The sequence below is a fragment of the Ctenocephalides felis genome, unplaced genomic scaffold (assembly GCF_003426905.1).
Source record: "Ctenocephalides felis isolate EL2017-DRISC unplaced genomic scaffold, ASM342690v1 CF-g0.4_SCAFFOLD_01886, whole genome shotgun sequence".
Lineage (NCBI taxonomy): Eukaryota > Metazoa > Arthropoda > Insecta > Siphonaptera > Pulicidae > Ctenocephalides > Ctenocephalides felis.
This window is the reverse complement of record NW_020538040.1, coordinates 88,746,226-88,768,449: the sequence shown is the minus strand read 5'-3', so window position 1 is coordinate 88,768,449 and position 22,224 is coordinate 88,746,226. Positions and strand designations below refer to the sequence as shown.

At 28.9% G+C, this 22,224-nt stretch overlaps 1 protein-coding gene across 1 annotated transcript in view; it reads left to right on the top strand.

Moving 5' to 3' along the window:
* Nucleotides 1-22,224, top strand: part of LOC113377291 (short-chain dehydrogenase/reductase family 16C member 6-like) — an 80,127-nt gene that overhangs the window by 11,380 nt on the left and 46,523 nt on the right. The window contains exon 2 of the mRNA XM_026617550.1: nt 3,266-3,419. Within this exon, the coding sequence (XP_026473335.1) occupies nt 3,266-3,419 (154 nt within the window). The remainder of the gene's footprint in view (nt 1-3,265; nt 3,420-22,224) is intronic.

Here is a 22,224-nt window from a genome sequence, read left to right as displayed (position 1 = left end):
GCATTTTTATAACTTTTATTGTATATATTTTATAGTTCCTAAAGATACTAGCGATGATATGAAACCGATATAATAGCACAAATAATAAAAAATAAGGATATTTTTTTTTAATTTTTCTGATGGAGTTCACATTACAACTTTGTTACTTAATGATATTGTTTCTGTGATTCCACTTTTGAAATCTACAGCATGAGATTTTTTGATCGCATTATGTGTAATTCTTGCTATATTGTTATCTCGTACTTCTCTGTGGATTATTGGTTATTGCTATGGTCTTTCAATAAAAAAAAATCCGGGACTGATACCCGCCCCGGACATGTCAAGCAGTGACATCGGTTTTCACTTGAAAATAGGTACTAGTAATATGATTTACTCAATTACATGACTTAATTAACTTCCCGTAGGGTAAGTTATCGTAATCGCAAAAAAATCGAAAATGAAAATTTTTATATATCTTTACGTTTCAGAGGTTTCTTAACATTTTGGCATACCTTAGAAAAAATGGATGTATGTGTGTGTGTGTGTGTGTGTGTGTATGTATGTATGTATGTACGTGTGTGTATGTATGTGCGGATACAAATTTTCGTCGACGATTTTGGGAACACGGATCAACCGATTTGAATAATTCAAAAAACATTCGATTCGTATTGATAAGGAGACGTGCTGATTAGTTTTTGGCGAAGGCAGGTCCAGCCGTTCCAAAGATACGGGGCAAAAAGTTCCAAAAACGGTAACTCAGTTTTTAAGAGAACGGAGCGTCCGATTTTAATAATTCAAAAAACATTCGACTTGTATTGACAAGATGAAGAATTGATCAAATTTTCATGAGGGCAGGTCTAGCGGTTTCGGAGATCTAACGAAAAAAGTAAAAAAAAATGCCATTTGGCGGTCAAAAATGATCATTAGACATATGCACATCAAATTATCAGATATTTTATAGAGATTTTAACAATAAATATAAATTTTGTTTGCATTCCTATGGGTTCCGTACCAATATTTATTCGTTAGACAGCGACGCGGCGCTTACGCGCTTTGACATTTTGTCTCTATGCAGTTAAAGCAGTACGATTGCTTTGAAGAAAGATCTTCCAAAATATGCCAAAATAAAGAAAACATTATTTTTTCCAAAAAAAAATTAAAAAAAAAAGAAAAAAAAAATTAGATTTTTTTTTGAAAAAAAATTTTTTTCAAAAAAAAGTAATTTTTTGTTTAATTTATAGTTTCTCAAAAATCTTATTTTTTCGAAGTAAATTTGTTTTAAAAATGTCAATCGTTTTTAAAAAAATAATAATTTTTGGTACGGGAAGGCAATTTGCCTTAAGGCACGATGCCTTAATTGCCTTAAGACAGAATTCCACTTACAGCTAGTTTTAATAAATAGCTATCTGTATATTATATAAGTAACACGTACTGTTCGTACTCATTTTGGAGCACCAAATGATTATTATTTGGCTTTTTTTTATATTTTTATGATGGCTGTGAACCTTCTCAAAAGGTAAAATAGACCTTTGTCATATTTTTATTGAATAATTGAAAAAAAATCAAACATACATTCACTCTCACACATACATTAATTTTTTTTCTAACAATAGGGAATGTTAAAGGGTTTTAAAACGTGAAAATATCATAATTTTACCCTACAGGAAGTTAATGTATTGCTAAAATATCTTCGAATGTTCCGAACAGAATTTTTATTAGAAAATTGAACTCTGTTGCTTCTTCAAAACCGGTTGTTAATTGTTTTATGATAAGAAATTTCAGATATTTTTTAAACTTATGAATAAAACTGTTTGACAAATTAAAGAAAGTAGCAAATTACGAACAAGATGAAAAGTGAAATTCAACACATCCAAAGTTATTACGTTATCTCAGGTGCTATGGTAAATCTCACGGTCGATATTGTACGAAATGAATTCGTCGGGGAAAATAAAGAGTTTCTTGTTTTACGGAATGTACAATCATTGCATTGACTCTAAATTGATTTGTTATATCCTAGTTAGTATGTGAGTGAACTTTTGTTTTTCTGTGAAATACTTTTGCCATGGACTGTTTATAAATTTGAATAAGAATGCTCGGTTATATTCTAATTGCATTTGGTGGGGATCACTATGATAAATTAGATAATAAGCGGACTGTAAATTATAAATATCCCGTCACTATAAGAAATGTAAATAATACAACTATTATAAGATATATTGATCTTCACTCTACAATCTTCTTCTCTCGTTACTTTTGCTAGTCTCTCAATTATTATAAATTACAGGTATTTATATTCATTCTACCCCAAAGGATTAGGGGGTATAAATGTATTAAATAGAAAAGCCTCGGTTAAATCTTGACCAGCTTTGTTAATTCACATAAACAATTTGTAGTAGTTATTGTTCTATATATTCAAATTATTGATTACCTTTACATTATTACAATTTCTTCAATGTTCACAAAGATTCATCATGGCTTTGTTTTGTTTTGAATTATTATTTTCTTAAATTTCACAAGGTAAAGTTCGCAGGATAAGTTACAAAAATCGCAAAAAAATCGAAAATCATTTTTTTTGCATATGTTCACGTTTCAAAGCCTTTTGGACACTGTGACATACCCTAAAAATGGATGTGTGTGTGCGGATACTAGTTTTTGTCGATGATTTCAAGAGCACATATTAACTGATTTAAATGATTCAAACAAACATTTGATTCCTATTGATGAGGAGACGTGCTGATTAATTTTTGGCTATGGTAGATTCAGCCGTTTCGAAGATACGAGGCAAAAACTGCGCAAAATCACAATTCAGTTTATGAGAAAACGGAGCGTCCGATTTGAATGATTCACTAAACATTTCACTTGTATTGACGAAATGATACAATTTTTATGAAGGAAGGTCTAGCAGTTTTGGAGACCCAGAAGTTTTTTTAACTAATGCCATTTGACGGCCAAAAATTATACTCAGACATATGCGCACCAAATTTTAATCAGATAGTTTATAGAGATTTTATTAATAAGTACAAATTTTGGTTCCAATGCCTTGGGTTCCGTAGCAAGATTTATAATGTTTAAAGTTCGCCTATATAGAAACAAATTTCCTCGCCATTTTTGACGCTATGGATCAACCGATTTGAATATGTTGCAGAACTTGCAAATACTTCAAAATTTTCAAAAAAAGTCGTTTTTCCTGATTTTTAAAAATTTCTAACGATGCCATGCACTACTAGTTTTTATATATTTGTACGCTAATTATAATTATTTATCATCCAATATATGTGATTTTCAGTCATTCTACCATGCGATAGTTGGAAAAACGGAAAAGTCTTTGCATGGCGAGATTGCTGTGGTCACGGGAGGCGGCGGAGGCCTCGGAAGGCTACTTGCTGAACGTCTCGCACGACTTGGGGCTATTGTCGTTCTTTGGGACATTAACAAAGAAGGTAAAATTTATATTGATATTTATTAACATATGTGAGATGGTTTGGTTTTAGAATTGTAATTTGTCAAGTAATTGAAACGTTTTATTTAGAGTTTTACACTTCATTTATATTTTAAGGTTATATTATGCGGTTCGTTATATATTTGAATGTAACGGTCATATAGTGCGACATAGAGTTAAGTATGAAGTTGGCTATGAAATTATTTATCAGCGGACAAGGAGACTTAGACAATGATAATGGCGGATATGACTTTGTTTTGTGTAATGAGTTTTGTAGAGAATTATTGAATATTGAGAATTTTCGAGTTATTAGTGTATTTTCGAGTTATTGGTGTTTTAAGAGAGTATTCTACTGTAGAATTTTCAAAAAATCAAAAATTTTTTTTCATATTTTTAAAGTTTAGTTATTCAAAAAAATTTCATTAAAAGGATTTTTCAAAATTACTATTATTTCCTGAGTTATAGCCGTTTTAGTGACGTGGTCTCGGTTCGGGTCCGGCTTGTCTCAAAACTTTGAACGCTTTTTTCTCGGAACTACTTTTTTCGAGCTGGCGGTAAGGATATCTCGAGTTCTAATGAACCGATTTACTTCAAATTTGGAGAGGATCTTCTCTATACATCGCTTTATCGCGTGGACCTTACCCAAAGCTATAACTTTTTATTAAGTATTTTTAAAAAATTCGGAACTGTTAAAAAAAACATGAAAATTTTTTTTTTTTCAAACTGCCGCCATTCAAACAAATTTTTTTTAACTTATCCAAGGGTCATACGATAGCGGCATCTATAATAACTAAGAATCCATCTATTTTTTATGTTTCAAATTATCAGGAGGGTTGGAATCATGCACTCCAGAACACCCTCTTTTTTTTTGAGCTCCCACTTTGACTGCTCATAACTTTGCGAATTTTAATTATTTTTTTTCAATAATTTTTTTATGTAATAACAAAATATCAATAAACAAATGATAAAAAAAATCGATAGTAAAAATATTATTTGTTTCCTTTATACAGCGCTTCAAAAACCGGGCGAAATTCATGCCTCCACAGTAGAATACCCCCTTAAGTATAATTTGAAGGAGAATTAGATAATCCAGCAAGATTATAATATTTTATATTGTCTTAATTATATGGCATGTGAAAAATAATAGTGCTGGTAAAGATAATTTTTTTGCTCTCAGTCGAATGTTTAAAAATTTTTGGACAAAATATGTTGTTTTAATAATTTTCAAAAACTTTAACTCTTTTGAATATTTTTAAAAATTTGTTTGTGAAAGTTTTTTTGTTTAAAATCATTTTTAAATTTTTCAAAAATTTAGGAATTTAAAAAAAATAGAACTTTGATATTACAAATATTTAATTGTTGTAAAAATGTAGAATATTTTATTATTTGTACATGTCTAAACCCTCAAAATTTTGTTCAAAATTATACACTTTTTCCAATCTTATTATATTTAAAGAATGATTCTGCTCTTATTATTTCAACACGTCGACTTACTATAAACACATACATAATGTCTTGAAACTGTACAGTTCTTTGACAAAAAGATGAATTTATATTTCGATATAAATTATAAATATACCTATCATATATTTTTGAAACGGAAAATGCAATTTTTAACGACATAGGTTTTAATTTAATTCTAATTGCTATAATTTTTTATTTCGTGTGACATATTTAGAGAAGTGAATATTTTACAAATATATTAACATAAAAAAATTAAACAGGTTCTCGACTTTTGAATGAATTCATCCCAATATGATTTACGTAATACTATTTGACTTTTTAGAGGATAGCACACATCCGATTTGAAAAAGCATTGATACTTTGACTTCATATGTATTTGTTCATAATTTGAATGCGAATACAAGTGGGATTGGGTTATCTCAATATTGGAATATATATAATACACGTTTGAAAAACTAGTCAGTGAATCTATCAGTAAATTTTTGTTGGTTTTGAGCTATCAATTTAAAATACAAATTTAAATTTTGGCATTTTTTCTGGCATCTGCGTATAAAATATTTTAGCTTCATGTAGCTTGTTCATGAACAATATCGATTTACTGTTGGTCAAGAAAATGAAAATGTTAGAATTAACACATTATTTTATAAAACAGGTTCATGAAAACTCTTTTTTCCAAGAAAAATTTTCAAGAGTTTTCGTCGTCGTGTTTAATATCTCGTATGCAGTTGAAATTGCAATTGATAAAGAATGGGTAAAATTTTTAACTAAAAGAAATTATAGATATCTTTCTTTTTTCAGTATTTACATATACATAGACTTAAAAACGGCTTCAAAACGTTTGAAAAAATTACTAAAATTACTACTGCTATAATTTATTAACCAAATGCCAAGACGTTTCTTGGCAAGCGTCCAACAGTTTTTTCTTGAGTTTAAATACCTTTTGGCATATATATATATATATATATATATATATATATATGTGTATATATATATACTAGATAACCCGACAGACGTTGTCCTGTACCCACGTCTACAATTTAAGTTCCAAATTTTGTAATATCTTGTCTTATACATTTTAATTTTCTATTTAATGTCCTTCTATTTATGGTCTTTGTTAGCATAAGATATATACGTATTGGAAGCTGCAGTTTTTTTTATCAGTATTAGAAATTCAGAAAGAATAAAAATAGTATCTACGGTAAAAGAACAATATCACCTTTGTTATTTCCAACCAATATATTTGCTTCAATAATTTATATAGTACTCGTATTAGTACTCTATCTATATTAGTTGCTCGTTGGCAATTATAATTTCTAAAGTAAATTTTTCTTACTAATAATTTAATAAACATTATTACTCTAGTTGAAATCTTAGGTGAATTAATTTGTAAAATCTAGTTTACATGGCACTGTTCAATCTAATTGTAAGATCATGAACTTGCTAAATAATTCATATACAATGCCGAACAAATTAACTTTAGACACATGAAACAAAAATCTAAATCATGTTTTCAATAAGTAGAAATATTATTTTGTATTTATATAATTTAGTAAAGTAAAGCAAAATAAAACATGCATAAGTCTAAAAAAATGCATATGCAATTTTGGACATATTGTGTTATTTATTAAAGTAAATTATATAATTTCATCTGCCAAACATATATTGTATATTATATTGTTTTAATTTCTGGCACATCTCAGCTGGTTTTCGGCAATAATTTTGTAGATATTACATTTTTCTTATTCATAATTATAAATATGGATAATATATACTAATATTGTCTAGGCTCGCTTAAACTAAATTCAAATTTCAAGGGGATCGACATTTTTGACAGATGACAGTTCTCATGTATCAATATATTTTCAATGTCAAACAATGACATGCCGTTTTTTTATTTATTTCTACAATATTACTATATTTATATAATCCCATACACCTTAAAAAATTCCTTTAACAAACTTCAGAAAGATTTATCAAAATCCGAATAATCGTTCAGGAGGAGTATATTGCACATATGCACTCTGAAAGTCTTGCATCTCAAGATGACTACATAATCAACGAAAATGTTGCAGATTACTAGTGATCAACAACAGAAAATCATCTTACTTTTTATGTCTTACTTACTACTATTTCATATATGAAAAGTGAATTTACAATTCCTTTTCGTTTGAATGTGTCATGAATGAGTGATTCTATAGAGACATAATTTAACTTGTCTGCCAATACACGTAAAAAAACAGTCTGCCACTTTTGTGATTATTAGAAAGTTCCATAACGTCCAACGAACTTTTACATTATTTTAAAATGTATAACGGAAATGTATTCATAAACGAAGAATAGGTAAAGAATATTTGTCTGTGATTTGAGAATAATTTTCATACCCAACTGGGTTGAAAGACGGATTGAGAAAAGTATTCTGTATATTTATTAACTAAAATTATCTTATGTCATACAATAGGAATTTCGATACAGGACCATAAATTGGAAATAGCAAAATCGGTAGACCCCCGATGCACATTATCATAACTGGTTTACTTCGACTTTTTACCGCTACATATCTTTGATTTTGCTTGTTAGACAAGCTGCCATTGTAGTGTCGAATCTGCCTCTCAATATGATTTAATAATTATTCATAAATGAAAATTTACATTGATAACTTGTGTTACAAGCTGTTGAAAGCTAATTTTCAGTTCGTTAGCCTTTATTTCAAGCAATTGAAAAAAAATCCGATGTTTAAGAGAAAATATTGTGTACGTTTTATAATATATATATATATATATATATATATATATTATATATATATATATATATACGAGTGTGTCCATGTATTTGTAATCAAAACTTCTGAAAAAATTTAACAATTAATTACTAATTAGCCGATCTTTAGCGGCAACTGGTCGGAACGATTCCCAACTGATATCTTTCGAACGATTTTTGAATTTTTGAAGTGAATTTAAGATTTTTTACAAAATCGTGCACGAAAAATTATTCACTAAGGGGGCGTCCATTAATCACGTGAGCTAGTTTTTAAGGATTTTTAGACCCCCCCTCCCCCTTGGTGATACGTGGTGATATTCAAAATTACCCCCCCTCCCCCACCAAACATCACGTGTATTTTTAGTTACGTGAAAAATCTTAAATTTCTTATTCTTTTATTGAAAATGTTTGATTTTTTTAAAAGAATTAGTTAAAACATAAATACACGTGATATCTTACCATACCCCCCCTACCCCACGTGATAATTCGTGATTTTTTGTCAAACCCCCCCTCCCCCTAAAAACCTCACGTGATTAATGGACGCCCCCTAAGGCGTGAGAATAATAAAAATATATCAAATAGAGATAGGTTAAACTTAGGGCTGCGACGTTTTTCAGGAGAATCAATAGATTATTGAACTTCAGCAACTGTCTGATTGTTGTTGACAAAAAATACACTTCGAATGAACGATTCAAAATTTGTGGCGAAATATTTCTATTTTATTTTGAACTTTAATATGTTATATATTTATATGAATTATATTAAAATTTTGAGCAGTAAAAATATTACATACAAAATTGAAATCAAATAAGGGATTTTTATTATAGGGTTAAAATTGTTGAACCAATTGATAATGCCTACTATTATTATAATTTTATCAATTTTAACTTATTACTTAATATTTATTACTATGATAAAACATTCAATTGGCTATATTTTTTTTAATATATTCAAAAAATTCAAAATATTGCAGTAATTTCAACATTTTCAAACAAATGAAAAATTTCCAACGTAGTGGTGCATGAAATTTTAAATTAATTAAAAAATTAAATAGATTATTAATACTATAACTTTTATTGTTTGTATCTTATAGACAAAAGATAAGAGCTTATAAATGAGAAGTAAATAAATAAAACTTAATAAGGAGTTAAAATTAAAAAACCTTACCTCATATTTCTAAGAATTATTATATAAACTAAATTGCTAAGTTAAAATTATTTATTTCAAGTATATAAGCGAATTTTAGAAGTTCAGCTAGAATTAAAATTAAAATCCAAATCAGTTTCGATATTTAAAAAAAAGATGGTAGTTAAAAAAAAATATTTTTGAAATTTTGAAATAAAAAAAATGCATTTTCAAAAAACTAATCATTTCTTCACACTTTTAACGCAAGCATAATGTTTTTTGAATCATTTTAATCAGATGATCCATTCCCTCAAAAACTATTTTTTACACTTTTTGCTCCGTATCTCCGAAACTGTTGAACCTGCCTTTGCAAAGTAACTAATTAATACATCTCCCTGTCAATACGAATCAAATGTTTTTTGAATCACTTTTATCGGATGCTCCGTTCTCTCAAAAACAGCAAATTTTTGCACTTTTAGCTCAGTACGTCTCCATATTATTACGAATTGAATGTTTTTTTAATCATTCAAATCGGGTTCTGTTCTCTCAAAAATTTGATTTATATTTTCTGCATTCTTTGCTCCGTATCTCCGAAAAGGGTGGACCTGTTTTGCCAAAAACTAATTTGCACGTCTCCCCATCAGTAGGGATCGAATGTTTTTTAAATAATTCGTGGGCGAAAAGTTGTATCATTTAATAAATTTTAAAAAATCGAATCTGTAAAACAATATTGAATCTCTCAAAATAAATTTTTTCAATCTTTTTAATTACTACAAATTTTCCACAAATTTCAAATTTTTAATAATATGTTAATACTAATTTTAGTAACTCTGTCATATTTAATGGCATTCAACATTTTTTGAGATTTTTATTTGTTTCAAATGGTAGTAAGTATTAATTTATAGCTATAAACGACCTAATAGTGATGTCTAGAATTTTCAAGTGCTCAAAAGTTTGATTGATAATTCCGAATTTGTTGCTGAAATGTTTCATTAATGCTTATATAATATTTATTTTTAGGTGTTGACATTCAAGATACATTGTAAAGGCACAATTTATTATCTAAAGATGAGTATTCTTAAAGCACAATAGATACCTTGTAGTTTTATTACGTGTATTATTACCGTATTGGAGATTGAATCGAATTATTGCGCGCGGAGAGAAAATGAAAGTATTGTATATGGCGTGCTATAAAATGATTTTTTGCACATCGGACGATAGCTTAATTCCGAGTTCGATTTATTTCAAAATTCCTACGTCGCATATCTAACAACTTTCTTACAATTATTTCGAAACATTTTTACTTGCTTAACCGCTCCTTGCAATACACACATTCAATAAAATCTGTTTCTCGGCTTTTATATGTATAAGTGCATTCGATTCTGTTCATATTATTAATCATCGAATTTGAGGAAATTTAAAATTTCTTGAAAATTTATTGTGTAATATTGACGTTTCAAATATTTTTATTTGACGTTATTTAGGTCAGAACTTTATAAGTGTTTCTAAATTAACATGAAATAATAAAATAAAAGAATTTTTTTAATTTTTTTTTATCGCCGTATAAAAACTTTTTATTAAAAAGCTATTTGATGGAACCTCGACAACGACTCGCGTTTATTAGTTTTGCGAGATGATTGCCAAAGTAATTTTTTTAGACTTACCAGAAAAGTGCAATTTTTCTATACGTTTTCGGCAAAAATTCTGAACCGATTTTGAAAATTCAAAAACTGTTCAAAAGATACCACTAGAAATCGTATAAACTCCGACAAGTGGTTTATTTATAAAAAATCAATTATGGAATAATGGACCGCGCTTTTAGGACATACAAATACACACATTATAAGTCTGTTTAAATAATTGTAAATACTATTTAAGTACAAGTGCAAACTTTATTTTCGAAATACAGTTGAAACTTTCATCTAAGTAGCTGAACCTCAATTCTTATTGATTAAGTCTATTATTTACAATAAGTAAAGTTCATGCAACTTTGTTAAGGCAAAATGCAACTAACAACTAGATTATTCATTAGCTTGTGCATTAAAGATTTTGTTAGGAATTCGAATGGGCTTTTGTTTGATATTGCGGTAAAATTAAGAAACACACGAATCCTTAGTGGTCTTCTTTGGAATGAATTAGTGGTAGTACGGACAAAATGACATGGTGTTTTATTTTTTTAATATAATAATAATAATAATAAATAATAATAAATGGTACTTTGCCCGAAGGCAGGTCCATGGTGTGAGAGCCACCATAAAACAAATGATTTCCTTACCCTTCATCCTATCATCACTATTCCCTCTCCCCATTTTTTTATTTCATGTATTTTCCTTTCCAAACTTCTGTTTTCATGCTTCTTGATCATGTGCTTCGGCTTTCACTTCCCTGTAGTTTCTCTTCTCGCGTAAGTCGTCAATCGTCTGCATTCTTCTTCTTCCCATTCCTTTTGTTCCTTCTATTTTACCATTATCAACGACGTCGTGCAGGAGGTACTCTTTTTGCAAAAGAGGTCCGATCCAGTTTCCTTTCCTTCTAAGAAGTGTGCTCAGTAGATTCCTTTCTTCGCCCACTCTTCTCAGGACTTTTTCATTTGTTATTTTGTTATTTTTAATATATGTTCATTTATTTAATGATGTTAACCTTTAACCAGTCTCAATCGATTACTTTTGGTTCTTTGACTACTAGTAAGATAGTATTTTAATCAAGTAGGAACTATAATAACATATATATTAAGGAAAAATGCAACCTGCTTCAAAAATCATTTTGTTCATATAGTACACACAAAATGATATATAATTTAAGTACATACTGAGATGCTAATTTTTAAGAAAGGAGTTCACAAATAATCGTTTCGTCCTGTTTTGGACATTAGCACATAAAGCATAACTAAAAGAGTACGAGAGAAAGGGGGTTTTGCAACAAATGCAAGTCTCTTATTTTTACCGGTGGATCACTTTCGGTCTGTTTTAGTAATTATTTCTTGAACACTTGGAGTGAAAATTAAAAGACACCTTTGTCAACTTTGATAGGTTTTAATTTATTTTTCTTGGCCCTGTGCTTGCGGAATAGTACTATATCCTTTTGTCCAATGTATAAGTACATCATTTGGACGCAATTGAACAACAATAAATAATTAATCAAAATTCCTGCGACAAGACTGACAATTACGCTCAACATCTGACAGGATAGTTATTATGGCTTTCGTCGCGGAAGCATTGATAAAACTAGCCAATTCTTAAATAAGGCTCTGTATCATATTGTCCATACATACCATTTTGTCCGTATTTTCCCTAATTGTAAGCTTGGGCATGTTAAATTTCGTGAAATTTCTTATTGATGGAGTCGTGAGTCATCTCAGTGGACGATGATTCTCACAAATAGAGCCATATACCTTACCTATGACAAGGCGAAGCAATTGTGATAATAACCAATTTGCACACAACGCATGCCAGTCAACGACATTGTTCGATATATCGTCAAAACTTTTCGGTTCAGATTCAAGGTCGTCTGAGAGCGGATATTTTAGTCACGTTCGGCGGCATTACCGCCGGAACTTCGTTTCGAATTAGTTTGCTTATCCACTTGACATTCTTAAGTACGCTCTTGGAATATGTTTAAATATGTAATAATACTGATTATTGAACAGGCTAGGGATTCGAAACCCATTCGTTTATGGCGAATAACAAAGTATTCTCTTCTAATCAGACATATTTATTTTTTTTGCTTGTTACTCTATTTATCTTTTTAACCGAACACATTGATTTTTATGATTTTTAACTTTGAAATATAGAAGAACAATGAAACAAAATTCTACATATAGCGATACAATTGTAGTTATTCATAACATTTTAAGCACAGCATCATGGAAATCAATTGGATTCAACTGGTGGTAGTGGTCATTTGCATTTAGGCAAAAGCCCCGATATGTTTATATAATGAACTTAATCAACACCAATTGAGATTTAGCAACTTTTAAAAATGTGATGATAAAAGTTTGAAATTTGACACTACTCTTTATTCTATGGCTACAACACTTTATTAACAATGGGTTGTAAACTTATTATTAGAACAAATGGTTTTTACACTGTTTTAGTGTTTTTTGCACTCAACTTGCGAAAACAATTAAAATTGAGGTAATGAAACAATTTGGCCGATCCATTTATACTTTTTTATCTATGTTTTATAACATTAACTTCTTATTAATAAACCATTTTTTGCAGGCTAATAATATTTTAGGATACTTGTTAGGACTATAAACTCTATCATCATAATTATTTTTTTCAATAATTAATTACAAAAAAATGGCCTGATCATTACCAAGCACTAATCAGCATGATCCTCAACTAATATCTTTCAAAGAGTTTTTCAAATTCCGGAATCATTTAAGAAATTTTGGCTAAGATGTGAACGAAAAGTTTTACACTTCTTTATTAATTGTACAGAAACGGCGCGGAGGACTAATCAATCTGGATCATTTGTCGACTTTCACCAAGTGGTTTTTAAATTTTTGAAATTGGTGTAGCCAGGGCCGGTCCTGGGGTCCTTAGCGCCCGCATTCAACTTTTTTTTTAGCGCCCCCCCCCCTATTAATTTGCACCGTTTTAACAGTTTATCATTAAAATTATATAAATATTCTCATACTTTTTAAAAATTAGTTTTTAATTATTCTGAATTTAGTACACAAAAAATTAGATATAATCTAGAAGGGTATAAAATATATTGATTTTAAATTTATTTATTATTATCGATATCAATAAATAAAATAATCCCTGTCATAATTTCACATTTTAGTAATATTCAATATGTAGTAAATTGGTTAAGGATGTAAGTTCGAGGTAACTACCATAGCAAAAGAATTAATATTTTTGTTAGATTAAAATTATAGAATTTAAGAAATGCACTTCAGAAATAGTATTTATTATTTTGATATCAAGATCTTGATATCAAAATAATAAATACTATTTCTGAAATTTCTGAAATCAAGATCTTGATATCAAAATAATAAATACTATTTCTGAAATGCATTTCTTAAATTCTATTACTTTAATTTAATGAAAATATTAAGTGAAATAAATAAATTAATTTTTAATTATTCTGGATTTAGTGCACAAAAAATTAGATATAATCTAAAAGCGTATAAAATATATTGATTTTAATTTATTTAGAAAATTGAGGCGATTCGGTGGTTGATTATAACCAAGTATTTTGAAATTTTCAATTATTTTTAACGTATGTGCAATAGTAATATTTAAAAAAACTAGCATTTAATTTTCAAACATAACACTCGTATTTTATTTTGAATTTTTTAAATTTTAATTTAATTTAATTTTTCATCATTTACAATATCCAAAATTGCGTCGTAAACTTTTCCTTATTGATATCGTAAGAGCCATCATATTCAGAGTATCAGTTTGTTGTTTTAAAGTTAAATTTTTAACGTCTTTTGGAAGCGTTGTTCAAAAATCAGTAAAAAATGCAAAGAAATTACACATTTCTTGAACAATATTGAAAAAAAACTTATTATATTTGATATGTATTATTTCTGTATAGTTAATAATTATTAAATTTAGAGTATGAACACCACTAGGTATAAAACAAGCCTTAAGATTTTCGTTCCAAAGTAAATTTCATATTTGTTCCACGCATGTCTTCAACATTCAAAGTTTAACAGATGCGAAACATTTGCAACAAAAGCAAAAGTTACAATTCAATTTCTCGGAATAAACAAGTCATTTTCTAAGCACTAACTCCCCATTTTTTATTTTCCCGATATTTTCAATAAGTTCCGATTCAACTAAATCAGCTCGCAATTTTTCGTCAATAATTCCCAACAATTAATTTACTAATTTGCAGAATTATTAATCGGTTAATTGTTTCTACTGATATCACATTGCAAAATAAATATGCTTTTTGTGTCTCTGTATCCCTAGTTAAGTTAAATTATTTATTATAATTTATTAAATATTCTAGATTTTAAATAAATAATTTTAGATTTTATATAAAAAATATAAATATTGTATTATACATTTAATTTCCGAAACTCGTTTTGGCGCCCCCTAAGGCTTGCGCCCGCATTTTTTTCATGCATTGCATGCAAGGCAGGACCGGCCCTGGGCGTAGCCATTTTTGACTAAACGTCGACGATAGGTCAACAAATCATGGCATGTATTTAAACACACGCATCCCTTTTGCATTTTTTGGTTTCAAAGGATTCAAAATGACTAAAAAAAAGTTAAGAAAACATAAAATTACCAAGTCGTATTTCCTGGCGTAAATAAATTTCTTCGGGAAGTTAAAAAAAATCAGACTCTAAAGTGCAAAATAATTTAGAATTTTCTGTTTTGCCACTACATTTTTTTTAAAATGCTTACAGAAAGTGTACTATTATACCGCATAATCATACCTGGTTATGTGAGAGTCAATTGTTTTCATATTGCTGCCTGTAAAGATTACATTTTATTTTTTGTATATGGATTTATTATAGCTATGAAAGTTTATATTACCTATATCGCGTCCGCAAACTCATGGTTGCCAAGCCCAAGAGAGGCGCACTTGAATATTCGTTGTTAACTTCCCGTAGGGTAAGTTATAGTAATCGCAAAAAAATCGAAAATGAAAATTTTTATATATCTTTACGTTTCAGAGGTTTCTGAACATTTTGGCATACCTTAGAAAAAATGGATGTATGTGTGTGTGTGTGTGTGTGTATGTGTGTGTGTATGTGTGTGTGTATGTGTGTGTGTATGTATGTACGTGTGTGTATGTATGTGCGGATACAAATTTTCGTCGACGATTTCGGGAACACGGATCAACCGATTTGAATAATTCAAAAAACATTCGATTCGTATTGATAAGGAGACGTGCTGATTAGTTTTTGGCGAAGGCAGGTCTAGCCGTTCCGGAGATACGGGGCAAAAAGTGCCGAAAACGGTAACTCAGTTTCTAAGAGAACGGAGCGTCCGATTTTAATAATTCAAAAAACATTTTACTTGTATTGACAAGATAAAGAATTGATCAAATTTTCATAAAGGCAGGTCTAGCGGTTTCGGAGATCTAAGGAAAAAAGTAAAAAAAAATGCCATTTGGCGGTCAAAAATGATCATTAGACATATGCACATCGAATTTTCAGATATTTTATAGAGATTTTAACAATAAGTATAAATTTTGTTTATTTTTCTATGGGTTCCGTATCAATGTTTACCCGCTAGACAGCGACGCCGCGCTTACGCGCTTTATATTTTGTATCTATGCAGTTAAAGCAGTACGATTGCTTTGAAAAACAAGTTCAGATTTTCCAAAATATGTCAAAATGAAGAAAACATTTTTTTTTCAAAAAAAAATTTTTTTAAAAAAATTTTTTCTAAAAAAAAATTTTTTAAAAAAAATTTTTTTCAAAAAAAAGTAATTTTTTGTCCAATTTATAGTTTCTCAAAAATCTTATTTTTTCGAAGTAAATTTTTTTCAAAAATGTTAATCGTTTTTACAAAAAATAATAATTTTTGGTACGGGAAGTTCCAGCAATTTGCCTTAAGGCACGATGCCCTAATTGCCTTAAGACAGAATTCCACTTACAGCTAGTTTGTATTACATTTACAGAATGTAGTGTGATCATATATATTATGCAAGCTTTTTATTTGTCGCGCTCTACATTTTTGTTCACTATGTTTTGGGGAGTATGTGATATTTGCGGTAGCATCTTGGTCTTGCAACCACAAAGTACCAAGTTAAAAACCGCTTTTATGATACCAATGATGTTTATATCTATTTTCACTTAAAAATACAGATAACTAGTTGTGCATGGCATCGTGCCTTAAGGCAAATTGTTGGAACTTTTCATACCGAAGATAAAAATTTAAAAAAATGCTTGAAATTTTTTTGAAAAAAAAAAAGATTTTTGAGAATTTTCATTTTTTTTTAATTGAAAAATTTAATTGCCATTTTTTGCACTTGCTTTTGCCAAAAACAAATCAGCGCGTCTTCCCATCAATAGCAATCGAATGTTTGTTGAATCATTCAAATTGGTTAATCCATGTTTTCGAAATTGTCGACTTTAATCGAAATTTGTATCCGCATCCACACACATGCCAAAATGTTCAGAAACCTTTGAAACGTAACGATATATCACCCTACGGAGAGTTAATAAATATGTTTTTAAGTGAAAATAGTCATCTGATCAATGCTGCTGGTAGTTACAATATCACCACAATTAGAAAAGAACAGCCATCGGGTTGCCTTTTATTAAAAAATATATAAAAAATAGATTAAGACAACCATTGGATTGCCTTTTGGCAGCCATTGGTAACGGGAATAATCACTTAAATAATCATCACAATAGCTTATAGAATGAAAATTATGAGTGCTGCTTAGGAAAAAAAGAAAATGTGAAAATTTTGTTTTATTACATATTTATTTAATTAAACACAACAGATTACATTTTGTTATTTTTTATTTTTTATAATTTATATATCATTATAAAGGATTAAGTACGTGTTCTACAAGTAAAAACAATAATATTCCATATTTAGTGTTGAATTTAAAAAAAGCAAATAAATCAATATTGTATATTTTTGTTTGCTTGCTACGGACCTCTTCAGTTCGGCTAATAATTACTAGTATTCAATTAAAAAGTTTATTTCCCTATAACACCATTTTTAGAAAAATATGTCATTGAATATTATATTTACAAACATGATAAAAAACATTATTATTTATTATTATTATATATTATTAAAAACCACCATATCTTAATAATGAAAATTAAAAATTTTAATTGCTCAGTAATGTCAAGTATAAGTAATAAATGGCATCTCAACATAGATAGATAATTAGTTTTGAAAATGATGCAATATTTGTTCTTTAACTTTACTTTCCAGCCAAAGCCTTATTATGATAAATGTACAATTGCCAGGTATGCATATAATAACGTTTAAGACGCAGTTGTGGTAATAAAGTATGCAATATTTAACAAGTGCTATTAAATAGAATATTAGTAATTAGCCAACAATCAACTAGTATTCAACACACGTATTTATTCACATCTGTGGATATTATGATATATGAATGTGATCATCTTGGAGATTTGTCCCAAGTTGTTAGTGAATAGGTTAGACTGAAACTGGTTATTACGATAGTAGGTTGCTAGAGTAATATAATATCACAATAATATCAGAAAAATGATGTATTGGGTGATGTAACAAAATGGACAACATATTTTGGTTACATGTCCTAAAGTTAGTAGGGCTATCAATCTATCATGCCTACCTTATTGACAATTTTGGCATTTTTTATTTTCCATATGTCCTCCGTTTCTATGGAAAATGACTTTTTAATGACGTAACTATCTCCTTTTGGTTCATTGGTTAATTTATTATTACAATGACTCTGACACTGATTTTTTTTTATTGGATACAATGTCGGGTAAGGGCTTGTTGGTTCACTTGAAAACATATTGGCCTAACTATAATTTTAAGTGAAAAATGATGTCACTACGGCCTGTAACTTCAGAATGGAACATAACTCTAATCACTAAACCATGAGGCCAGCAATTTCTGTTAATAGCATTTTATATTATAAAGAATAAAATCCTATTTTTTTGTAAAAGATAAGAATATGTTGTTATTATTAAATTATGCAAAAACATATTATAAGATTAATAAAAAAATCTTTTTAACTTCCAAAAGAAGAAGTTATTGTTCTCGCGATAAAATCCGATTTGCTAATTTCATGTTTTCTCGATGTTCCAAGCCATTCTGAATCGAATGAGACCAAATTTGGAAAAAGTATGTGTGTTGTATGTGAACAGATTTTGCCGTAAATCGACGTTTTCTCAAAAACGGCAGGATCGATTTTAGAAATTTAAAAGCCGTTTGATGTATCTCGACGAGGACTAGCGTTTATCAATTTTGAGCGACGAGCAGTCAAGCCGTTTCTTCGTTAATAGCAGAAAAGTTAAAAAATTTTTGTCCACGTTTTAGCCCGCAATTCTGAATCGATTTTGAAAATTCAAAAACCGTTTGAATGATATTGGTTGGGAATCGTGCTGATTAGTTTTTGGTAAATATCGGCCGAGCCGTTTTTTTGTAACAAAGTGTTAAAAAATTTTTCGACGATTTTTATGAATTTTTTTTGACGGTAGATATCATAGTCTTATAGATCATACTAAAATATTACGGCCCTACGACAGTCGTTTAATTTTAAAAATTCGTCAAAGTTTGCAAATTTTTTTTGATGTTTTTCAAAATTAGATTTTCATCGACGTTTGCTCAAAAACGCCTGAACCGATTCCAGAAATTTAAAAGCTATTTGAAGTATCTCGATGAGGGTTATCGTTTGTCAATTTTGTGCGACGATCTGCTGAGCCGTTTCTTTGTAATTTGGAAAAAAGTGTTAAACTTTCCGTCCACATTCAAGCTTATACTACCGAATCGATTTTAAAAAATCAAAAACTGTTGGAAATATTTTAGTTCGAAACGATACTGATTAGTTTTAGGTGAAAATATACCGAGCCGTTTTCTTGTAATTACTGTTGAAAAAAAAATTAAGCCGATTTTTATGGAACTTTTTTAACGATATATATATCGTGGTTTTATAGAAAATACTCCTAGTTAACGTGTTGCTTCGTTTTCAATTATGTGTAATAAATTTACTCGGAATCCTTTTAATTACTCATAAATTAATTTATTTTTTATTGATTAAGTCGATTATTTACACATATCGGGAAGTTCATGTAACTTGCCTCAAGGCAAAATACCAATACCAACTAGTTAACATTTGCTTTCAGCAAATATTTCGGGTTGTATTAGAAACGTGTTTGATTTTCAATAATGTGTCAAGCCACTCGGAATTCTTATAAATCACTCATTAATTAATTTATTTTTTATTGATTAAGTCAATTATTTACACAGATCGGGAAGTTTATGTAACATGCCTCAAGGCAAAATACGACTCGTTAAAATTTAAATTTTGCTAATAAAATAAAATAAATTTTATGCTAATTATTTGTTTTGGTTAAGTGGTTAAACAGTAGGCATTTGTTTGTCATAGATATTTTATAAATAATTTTAAAACTTTATTCTTAAACATATGGAATATGATATTATCATTATCAGCTGGTTCGATACTTCGCAATTCATTTAGAGAAATCATCTAAGCCAAGAGACGAGTTTTTATTGAAAGTTTTGGTAACATCATTGAGTAATGTGCTCGATGACCGTGGAACAGGAAACATTAGGACAAGGACAAAGTAAATTCAGGTCAAAAATATAACATGAGATAGAGAAAATTATGGTGAATTAATTGAATATAAAATTTTAATTAAAATTGGCTTCATCACCATAACTTTCTTGAACATTTCGCTTGTCGTACATACGCGAACGATAAGCTTGTACGCGTTTTCGCCAAGAGCATTCGTTCCAACTCTTGCTTAACCTATTTTGCAAACAGTTTCTCATAATTGCATTGAACTACTCATAAATTGTGCAAGGCGTTTTTAAATATTAAATTAAACATCACTATAATAAGAAAATTGTAGAATAATTCTTCGTAATTGTTTCTTTAAAATCGAACGCACCTAGATTTTATAAAACATTGATAATATCACCCATAACAATTATTGTGATCTTTATTTATTTAAAAAAGGAAATATAAATATGCAAATTAATTATAAGTACGTGTCTATCAGTGATTATTTCATATTTATTCTTGACATACATATTTTAATATAATAATCAGGAATAATAGTTCTGTTTTTCTTCGTCACAATCTATATATACGATTAAAACAAAAATATCAAAAACAAACCACTTCTTCATAAAATATATTAGTTTAAAAAGTCTATAAAATCCAATTAAAAACACTATAAAAAACAAAAACTGTGAATAAGCACTTGTGTAATGTTTTGTTTCCAATCGTGATTTAAAACCGCAATGGTGATGCCATATACTATTTTCACATGACGCAAATAATTTAATAACTTATTTTATGTTTTTGGGTTTATATTGTAGACAACTTTTTTACTTAATGAAGTAAATCTATAACAATCATATTCGCTCTTTTTTAAAGACCTCGGTCGATGATTCAGGCACGCCTAAAAATCGCTAAATTGAAACCTATATTAGCCATATATATTCTTCAATGACTCAATTATTCACATTTAATTGCATTATATGTATCTACGGATAACTTTCCGTTGGTTTCGTTATAGAGAATGTAGAGTATCGAAAATGACAATATTATTAAGAAAAAAATTATGTTCTGTCTATATGTAGTATATAACGAAAAATTTGCTTAGTCGATTTGGTCCAAGATGGTTAAAAAATAAAAAAATTAAGGTATTTGATTCTTGGCGAAAGCTCAGCCTCTTTGTTGTTACAGTGGAACAAAGGCTGAAAATGGTATTTTTACCCAAAAAAATTATTTTATATAGGGATATATGCATATTTGAGCATGTACAAAAGTACATGAAATTTAATGAAAATAGCAAAACTGTTTTGTTCGGCAATGTTGTGAGTTAGTATTATATTCTTACATTTTTGGGCAGTACAAATGATATTTATCTTATATTTGTTTAAAACCCTGTCATAAAACCATTAGGTGCATGCTAAATTAACTTTTATACGTTACTTATCAATATTACTAATGTTTTGAAACTTTATCATATTGGTAATTAAATATAGGCCGCAGCACAACGGTTCAATTTGATTTTATTGTGAATCAAACAACTATCTGAGTATGTCTAGCAAAACTTCCACTTAATTCATTATTGTAGAAAAGTTTTTTTTTGCTGTTTTTTCAAAACTTTGGCGCATTGTCCTTTTACCCTATATAGGGCGTAAAGTGGGACAACCAGGAGCAAACAGGTCGAATGTCTTAATAACGGTTGATTCTTTTTACCCCACCAACTTTTAAGCTTTTATAGAGGTTATATAAAAAATGGTTGAATCTAAAATTAACAATACATCTATAAAATAATTAAATAACGTATACTTAAAAATTATATTAAGGTTTCTTAAATAATAGTGCTCACAAACAAAAAAACTAACAACGGAAGAAAATATCTTTGTTATAGATATTCAAACATTGCCGTTTATTTTCCGATGGCAAAGTCGTAAGAATCGAGGTGATGGCGGGTTATACAACTTTTTTCCTCTACTTTCAAATATTGTTCAAAAATTCTTAACTTTGTTTTTGAGATATCGGTGGTATACTACCCTCTAGTATTGGGGTCTTGCACGTACGACCAAATCGAGGTTATCTGCTTTTATGATCGCTAATTCCTATAATATGCTTTCATGATTCATTATGATTATTAGTTAAATATTTCCCAGTATTGTAACTCAACAAGCATAATATATATTTTTTAAATATTTAACAGCAATAGAGAATAATACAATTTTTCATAAGCTTTTTGTCGAAATAAAATACGCATAACACATAAAAAACACTTACACATATACTGCATT